Raw genomic sequence first — 9,257 nt, 5'->3', positions numbered from 1 at the left:
TCAGGTCGCGAAGAGGCTCACTGAGCTGCTTCACCAGCTCATGTGACTGGTGACACACCACATGTTCAAGTTCAAGCAGTCAAGCAGTTCAGTGACAGTAGAAGTGACAGTAAGCTGTCCTTTGTTGATCAGTTAAAAGAAAGAAGTATGCATGTACTGGTATTTTCAGACACATTTTGCAACTTGTTTCATCACATTGTGACTTTATTTGGCTGCTCTGGTGAAAGAGTTGTGAAACGGCAAAAAATCAAGCGTGCAAGGCAATCAAGCAGATGTTCTGGACGTATAAAAGCAGTTGCCAGATGTGTGAGATTTACTGCAACAGACGATAAAATAATAAATGTAAGAATTCACTTTACTTTACTTTTTTCTGATGTAGGTGCTGCTCGATTGAGGTTAGGTAATCTTAATTATGAGTTATTTCTCATCCAACTTGTCCAGATCTTGAGTTTTTAAACCAAACTGCTCGGTCGATGTACTTCAATACAACGAATCCAGTTTAAATATTATACATTGCTGTACCAGAGGTACAGTACGCAAATGTTGTTGAGTCGAGCTTAACTCTCAACATGTGGAGAAGCCATACTCCTCAAGCATTCGAGCACCCCCAACCTCTATCACAGCATGTTTATGTTTAGATATATATTGAGCACTTCTGATTGGTCCCTTAGGAGACACAATCCTGGTGAAACACTTACTCATGTTGTCCAATACAGTGCGTTGTTTGAAATATACATCTTTGTGGGGTATTTTATTGTGATTAAAGTTACCTTTTTGTTTACATTCATATCTGAATTTGGGTCCACTTCCTGCACTAAAACATGCCAATATTGATTGAGAACACAATCTGTTGTTCGTGATTTTGAAAAATGGGGCATCAGGTCTCACTGGGTCAACCGCTCACAGACATTTGTCCCAATAGATCAATATTTAGTATGAGCTAAGTGTGTTTGTTATGAGGACTGGGCATGTTCACCTGTAGGACACGAAGTTCTAGAAAAGCATCAAGGCCGGGTATCAACACAAATTTAGCTTTTATTTTTGTGGCAACAACAAAATTCTGAATCTTAATGGTGCTTCATGTCAGTTTTTAGATCAGCATTTAGTATAATATATACAAAACATGGTGAGCAGAGTAAAAGATAAGAGAAACTACAGAGTGAAAGAACATCTGTGTTGGCTTCTCGTGTCACCGTGCACCCACAAGGCCAGATTGCTCTACTGAGGGTCAGACAGCCAAAATAAGTTACACAACAGTCTGTTCCTAAAACTTTCTCATCAGTTAGAACAATAGAAATGATCTTGTTTTATAAAACAGGGCAAAGGGAAGCATATGTGTGCAGACACACTACAAATAAGAGATCCGCATCATTTTTGTTATATAAAAATCAGGGTTACACAGCTATTTAGATTTAAATTATACAGTGTTTGTTCCTATTTATTACATGTCTTGAAGGCACTTCCATTTATTGATGTTTCACTGAGACTGGCAGGGTAAGGTAAAGTTCAGGTTCAGGCCAGAGAGGTGACATCTAGATTGGGGGCATACTGGCTACTGATTAGAAGATATGTTGAAGAAAACTGTTTAGATGCTATATATGCAAATTGTCTGGTAACAATTTACAGGGGTTGAGACAGCCCATTTTTAGGAAAATGCATAAGAACCAACTGTCAGAGCCTTTTTCTCTGTAACCCCTTTTAGTGTGTTGCACTGTGAACAGCCGACACATCCAATCTTGCCAAACTTCAATACTTCTGAGAACAACATAGATTTCATAATAATCTAGCTCTAAGCCACGCAAAGCTTTTAAGTATTAACCTACCATGTGTCTAAGCATGTGGAATGGGTGCCCCCATGTCTTAAGGGTCAAGATGCTGACCATGCACTGCAACATTCCTGGTGCAAGGACTCTTCACAAATCATATCTCCAAGACTCTCCAAAGACTGGACGTGTTCTGTAGTCTTTGTAATATTGACCAGTGAAATTGCAACCAGCTATTGTTTGACGACAGTTTCACTTCGACATCAGTTGAACAGTGTCTATCTTTCTAACGTATCAAGTTGATAATCAGACTGTGAATATCCGTTATCTATAGTCCAGATATCCGGTTACTTGTTGTCTCTCCATTGGCTGTGCTAAGGGCTTAAAAATCTTTAAAACAAGGTTTGACCAAAAGGTATCATGTGTGTCACAATGTGTGTCCTTCAGTATTGAAAATATTTCTGCAGCTGGTGAAGTCAAATAATAAGCTGAAGAGAAGCAAGTCTTATCAGGAGGTTAAACCAGGATAATTTCCACATATCAGCAAAGAAAAACGACTATGACTTGTGACATGTGAGATGTCCATCTTAAAAGCTGTCTCGTGAAGTTACAGTAGCTTCCAGAGGGGTTCAAATAGTTTGTTTCATTTCCAAAGAGCAGGATTTCACATAACCTTGTGAGAAATCTTGGCTTGCATTAGTTCTGGAGGCTTTACAAATTACACCAAACATAACATATCAAAATGTGTGACCTTAGAAACCGGTATGTCTTTAAAGGGTCTGCTGACATTGGATCTCATGCCTGACCCGTGTGTGTATTCAGCAAGTAGAAAAAGCTGATAGTGACATGACAGATGTCTGAGTTTATCTCTCTGTCATTTTGGATCCATGTTATCAGGCCTGTTCCTGCTTCTTTATAAGAAAATTGAGGTGGTCATTGCCTTTTTCAGACTGAAGAAACTTTTTTCGAGTAAGTTCCGATATAATGAAGATTTGACTCACATGACTGTTCTGCTGTTTCCTCTTTGTCCATGACTCTATAACACATCCTCACTCCACACGGATCTGATGTAACCTTCCTCAAATTAATACATAAAACAAAGAAAAAAATGTCATATTTCCATCGTTGTTTGGAGTTCAGCCGGCCCTCATTTAATTACATCATCTCGTTGCACCTTCTTTTGGTTTTTCCAACTGGAGAATTGGAGCCACCTACTGCTTATCTCGTAAAACAGCTAATATTTGCATAACTACAGTGGATGGAAAAAAATAATTAATTCTCATTTTCTTTTGCCAAGTAACTCGAAATTTAGGTTAAAATTTGTTGATGTGTTTTATCAGTAGTCACATAGCTTATCGTCTTTACTCCTGAAGAGTTGAATCATCTAAGATAATATTTGTCAATATGAGTCGCCAAGATTGGTGGCGCAGTGGCGTGGTTCACTACTGTCACCTGGTTTAAACCCCGGCTATGGCCCATGTTTGTGGAGTTTGCATGTTCTCTTGCGTATGGATTCTCTCCAGCTTCTGCTGAATTGCCAACTAATTCAAGTTGTACCCTGCCTCTTGTCCAATGCTAGTTGGGATAGACTCCAGCCCCCAACGACCCTGACAAGGATAAGTAGTTACAGGAAATGAACGCAGTCCCGGGAACTGTTTGTGTGCTAAAACGATATGAACTTGAATGGGTTAAATGAGTTTTCTGTGGGAAAAGACCTGCTGGTCCCAGTTTCAGTCACAAAAAAATCTACATTTTATTGAAATATGGTCTCAAGTTAGTTCATGAAACTGATTCGAAATACATAAAGAGAGTTACGTTCCGCACAGACACCTGACTACAGACATATGACTGTTCCTTTTCTGCTGTCCTGCTACCAGTGTCTCCGTTAGCAAAATCTTCAGGAACACTTTTATTGACATTTCACTTGCCTGTAAAAACTGAGGGCAGGTAAACAAGTTACTGTGGGCTGTTGCGCTGCAGTCCAATGCCCCCAACTCATTGGCTGAGCCAAAGGTGTGTTATAAACCAGGGCAGCGGAGAAGAGGTCAACGGCTCCAACAAAGTTATCAACTAAAAAGCGATATGAAGAAGCCAGCACCCAAACAGAGAGGTGGTTCACCCAGGAAAGGAAATCATAACACACACCAAGGCTGACAACTGCTGCTCTTATGTGTCAGTGTCAAACAACAAGTCAAGGTCAGGCTCGACGTCAGGCTCTATGTTGTGTGTACGTTGTATTTACTTTATTTACAATTTACGCAAACCAATAAAACCAAGGCAAAGGTCAGTAATTGGTTTATGTTAACTTGCGTAATGATGACAGGTTGACCTTCACTGGATGTGTTCTACTGTTGGTCATTTGGCAATATGCTACAAGTTTTTAAATGGTATGATTCTTGTACAAATACAACCTTTCTTCTTCATCTTACCATGACATTTGTGTATGCCATATTTCTTTGGTATGGTACAGCTCATGGATAGTGCCTTGAAGCATTCAGGACTGGGTTTAAAAAGTTAAAGTCAGCGGTGCGGTGTTTAACTCAGTTGGTAGAGCAGCCATCCCCTATGCAAAGGCTCAGTCCTTGCTGCAGAAGCCCAGGGTTCGAATCCAACCTGTGGCTCTTTCCCGCATGTCAATCCCCGTCTCTCTCTCTCCCTGTATTCCTGTCACTCTTCAGCTGTCTCTATCGAATTAAAGCTTGAAAAGGCCAAAAAAAAGTTCAAGTCAAACGACAACCTCAGCTGATGTGAAGTGAAACCAATTCTCACTGGTTCAAATTATATTAAAGGCTTAAAGCTATGCATAATTAACAGCGAGGCCTTAGTTCAGAGGCGGTGGAGCCAGGACTGCAAAGATGTATCACAAATGTATCGGTGCGGTCACGTCTATATTTTGATAAACTGTAAACTGTAACGGCTGATGTGTGTTTTCTGCTGTTTCACAGTCTTGGCTCGTTGCTCAATGTACCGTTCTATTTTATATTTATTGTGGCGCATCGATTACAGGATGTTCAGTTTAGGTGATAATCCTCGTGATCGTGACTGTGTGTTTGTTTTTGTGTGTGTGTGTGTGTATACCTGTACAGTTGGGAGATATGCCATGAGTACAACATGGAGCCATAAATGAGCCAATCAAAGAAATGAATGCAGTGTTTATTTATGACTTCCTGGGTTGTATTTTGCCTCATTTACAACACACACATGCCCCAAACAAGGTGTGTTGATGAACTAAGTCTTACAGGCAACAATAAAGTGGGGGGGGACAAAATGTCCTAAAGGCTTTATGAAAGAATGTAACTGTTGTAAAAGCTGCTTCAATGGAAGATTTTATTGCACAACCTCTCTCTCTATATATCAAGATATGGCAATCATACGTTTGTTAGTGTGTTTGTGTCGCTTGTTTTCCTGATGTGAGATAATTTTCCAGTTTTGTTAATGATGCATCCACAGCTTGGCACACAAATACTGCTTTTCAAATGCAATTCAAATGCAATATTAAATAGCTGCATTTACATTTATATGTGCTTTTTTAGTACTTTTATGTACTGTACACCGTACTTTTCTTTTTGTGATGAAGAAGTGATTTTAAGTGGTAGGTGATAGTGTTGCAAGTAATTCAGGACAGAATTTAAGTCACATTCCAGCCTTAAAAACAAAATTAAATAAATTGCATTGTCTGTTTTTATATCAGCTGTAGGTAATAATAAAAATACTGTTGTTGTCTTTACTTTGGAGCTTTGGCAGTCGTGCAGCACTGTTGAGCAATTGCTTAAAGTCCATATATAAAGTAAATAAACCTCACCCACTTCCTGGTAACTGAAGGAATACTCAACATAAAACGTCATCGATGCAACAGCTCTACAGTCTCTGAACTGTACTATAGTACTAAGTAGTAAAAGAAGCCACACAACAATGTAAATATACAATCAATTAATGAACTTGATTACTTAGAATAAGATATTTGTATTTCACGTTTTCTGGAAATGTGCTACCTTTACTTCCAGAACAGAAATCTTGAGGTTGGATGGAGCCAAAAATCTTTAACTTTGTTGACATGTTAGAGTTAGAGTTGTGTCAGCAGCCATTAAAAAACATTTTCCTTCATGTTTTTATGAATAAAATGTTCTATGAATCAGTCCATGTAGTCAAACCACTACGTGAAAAACGTAGAGAATATGGATAGGAATAGTAGTGGAAAGTTTGGTGTGACTGAAGTGGAAAATTTCACTACAGGCGAATATTTAACTAATAGATATCACCATTAAACTTGCAGTCAGTTACTGACAAAGTGTATTGTATCTCACTAATTTTGAGGTATTATTCAATACTAACTTTTAGTGAATTCAGGAGACATCACAAGCAGCTGTTTGTGTATTTTTGGCATCTCAGTGCATGAAAAAAAACAATGTTTTTGGCTGTAATGCCTCCATATTTTATTTTTAATGTGTATTTTCATTTTGTTTTATGTATTTTTTTGTGTTTTAATCTAACACCAGGGCTCTATGTGAAAATCTGTATGTAGATTTTAAACCTAGTACATGCTGCTATAGTATCGTAAGAACTCCTTGATGAAGACAACAAAGCATGACCTACTAATTCTGTTTAAACATCAGACGTGTTGACGTATGTGATGACACAGTCGGCACGTGAAAACACAACCTAATGGACACACATGATGTTCAAAACACATTGTCCCTGAGTCATGCTGAAAATCATATCTTGTTTTAGGATCTGGAATAATTACCAGAACGTGGATCCATTGATCATGGGTGATGGGTGTTGTAATGTTTGTGTGCAGTCGTCACTTCCTGCTGACAATGATGTGGATGTGAACATCACATCTGCTGCTGCTGGGAAGAGGGAGGGATTTTTCGAACTTGCATGCTATTCTGAAGGTGTGTCCGCTCAGCCAATCAGCCTGCGGCAGTCACATGCGTCATCTTAAGCAGGGAGGAGGGTTGATCTCTGCTCTATAATAAAGCTGGTGACTGTGCCTTTTCTTCAGACAGAACTGAAGATTTTGACAGGACTCCAAACCAGAAACAACAAAAAGAAGAAATTTTTAAAAACCTTTTTTTAAAGTTTGTGTATAAATATTTTACTTTTTTCAACAGCTGGGCTCTGATTGTTTTTTTTTGGAAACTTTTTTCTTCCTGCACTAAAAAAGTGTCCAGTCTTCTTTTTTCTTATTTCATCAGAAACTTTTGTTTTCTTCTTAAATCTTCCACAATGTTTCCAGAGGCAAACAAAGGGTGAGTACACTCACACACTTCAGTACAGACTGTGCTTTACTCTTTCCTCATGCCGGCCTGAACACATGGCACCCTTCATGGGCAAGTTGGGACGGTGGGAATACTTGGCAATGGAGCCAGAGAAAAAATGTGCTCATGCGCCGTGGGCAACCGAGCCCATTGATTTTTAAAAGATTTAACAGCACGTTTTGCCTGATTATACCATTATTGATATGAATAGTATGCTTTGTGGCGCTGTTTGGGTACTTTATTTAACTTCATGGTGTTGACAGAGCACCACAGTTTGTAGTTTCACTGAGTATATTTATTTATAGCACAGACTTTAAAGAGCAAAGTTTATTATTGGATCCATGCTGGAGCTGCAGGTTAAACTTGTTCAACTCCGAGGAGTTTCTCTGCAGGAAAGTGTCTCTCCTGATTAGTATCAGTTCTCAGATTTGGTCTCTTACCGTGTAATCTGATAATAATCCTCACATCACATGTTGATCATGAATTTAGAGGCAAAGAGAGGCGAGTAAGGACTCTGCTTAGAAGGTTTTAAAAAAAGTCATTTTTCTGTGGTCAGTTTGTTTGACTTTCTCCCTCTGAACTTCTTTTTATGACATCCAGCTACACCTACGAGGACTGCAAGGCCACCGCTGATTGGCTGATGGCCCAGACAGATGTCCGACCAACAGTGGGCATCGTGTGCGGCTCAGGGCTCGGTGGGCTGGCTGACATGTTAAAGGACCAGGTGGCCTTCAACTACAAAGACATCCCCAACTTTCCACAAAGCACCGGTGAGTTCATAATGAAAACTTTGCAGTAACTGACTGGTTTCCATTCATTTTTTGATATTTACTAACTGGCTTTGTGTTGTTTTTTCTCCCTGCAGTGCATGGACATGCCGGTCGGCTCGTGTTCGGCACCTTAAAGGGGAGACCATGTGTTTGCATGCAGGGGCGTTTCCATTTGTACGAGGGCTACCCAATCCAGAAGGTATGTGTGTGCATTTGAAACTCATCGAGAAGCAGTTAGTTGTGAAATCCTTTAAAAACGCTCCTGTCACGCTGCCGAGAGATCCTACAAACCAAAGCGCCATCTGAATGGTTACGTAACATCTAGATTTATGTACTCCATGTGTCTTTTTCCAGATCACACTGCCCATACGCATCTTCAAGCTGCTCGGAGTGGAGACGGTGATGCTGACCAACGCTGCCGGAGGCCTCAATCAGGACTTTAAAGTTGGAGACATCATGATCCTTAAAGACCACCTGAACATGCCGGGCTTCGCTGGAAACAATCCACTGGCTGGACCCAACGATGAGAGGTGCGTTTGAGGGTTTTTAAACATGCTGTACATGGAAAGAAGGTTAGGTCTTTCAGGTCAGATCAACCTCAGGTCTTCATCTAACCCTCCTCTGTGTCTTATTTCTTCTTCTCGCAGGTTCGGTGTGCGTTTCCCTTGCATGTCCGACGCCTACGACAGAGAACTGCAGCAGCTGGCCATGGACGTTGGACAGGAGCTTGGCTACGGGGACTTTCTGAAAGAGGGAGTCTACTGCGTGCTGGGCGGACCATCGTTCGAGACCATTGCTGAGTGCCGTATGCTGCACAAACTGGGCGCTGATGCTGTTGGTGAGGATTAGCCATCAATCTATACTATCTTTTTAAGGAATTATGTAAGAATCAGATGTAAAAATTCACCCATTTGTGGTGGTATCTTTAATAATCATCCCTCCTGCCTTCCTTTCCTCACCAGGCATGAGCACAGTCTACGAGGTGATCATCGCCCGTCACTGCGGCATGCGAGTATTCGCCCTGTCGTTGATCACCAACCAGGCGGTGATGGACTACGACAGCGAGGAGAAGGCCAATCACGAGGAAGTCCTCCAGACGGGCAAGCAGCGAGCAGAACAGCTGGAGCGGCTGGTTTCCACCATGGTGACGAGGATCGAGCACAACAACAACTACGCCTAAGAGGCGTAATCATGCTAAAGAAAATCCCATTTATTATTTAGGTGAGCAGTCGGGCTGTTTTTTAGTCTTTAGGTCAAAAGATAATAGCGTCATAGTCCTCTAAAGAATCTCACTTAGATATAAACAGAAATAGAGAACGCACACGGTCTTTGTTGTCATGTCACTGCGCCTCATCTGACATCTTGCATTCCTCCCATCGAGCGAAAAAGTCGCTTCTCGGTCGCTGTTGTTTATTTTTTTGTTGTATCATTTAAAACCAGGCGTATTTGTTCTAACTTAAAAT

At 40.5% G+C, this 9,257-nt stretch overlaps 1 protein-coding gene across 1 annotated transcript; it reads left to right on the top strand.

Annotated features, from left to right (window-relative positions):
• Positions 1–6,749: 6,749 nt before the first annotated feature.
• On the top strand, positions 6,750–9,104 carry pnp5a (purine nucleoside phosphorylase 5a). The gene is made up of 6 exons (XM_010747486.3): positions 6,750–7,015; positions 7,625–7,794; positions 7,890–7,993; positions 8,149–8,324; positions 8,442–8,632; positions 8,757–9,104. The coding sequence occupies exons 1-6, from the start codon at positions 6,993–6,995 to the stop codon at positions 8,972–8,974; spliced, it is 882 nt and encodes a 293-aa protein (XP_010745788.2). The 5' UTR covers positions 6,750–6,992; the 3' UTR covers positions 8,975–9,104.
• The last annotated feature ends 153 nt before the right edge of the window (positions 9,105–9,257 follow it).

This window comes from Larimichthys crocea, chromosome XIV, assembly GCF_000972845.2.
Source record: "Larimichthys crocea isolate SSNF chromosome XIV, L_crocea_2.0, whole genome shotgun sequence".
Classification (NCBI taxonomy): Eukaryota; Metazoa; Chordata; class Actinopteri; family Sciaenidae; genus Larimichthys; species Larimichthys crocea.
Note: the sequence above shows the minus strand (reverse complement) of the source record. Positions and strands in the feature narration are given on the sequence as shown.

Bases quoted from the DNA above. Each gene is read 5' to 3' on its own strand.
- pnp5a (XM_010747486.3), top strand. From the start codon at position 6,993: ATGTTTCCAGAGGCAAACAAAGG. The intron at 7,994-8,148 runs GTATGTGTGTGC...GTCTTTTTCCAG, and splicing joins AGGGCTACCCAATCCAGAAG to ATCACACTGCCCATACGCAT. The intron at 8,325-8,441 runs GTGCGTTTGAGG...TTCTTCTCGCAG, and splicing joins GCTGGACCCAACGATGAGAG to GTTCGGTGTGCGTTTCCCTT.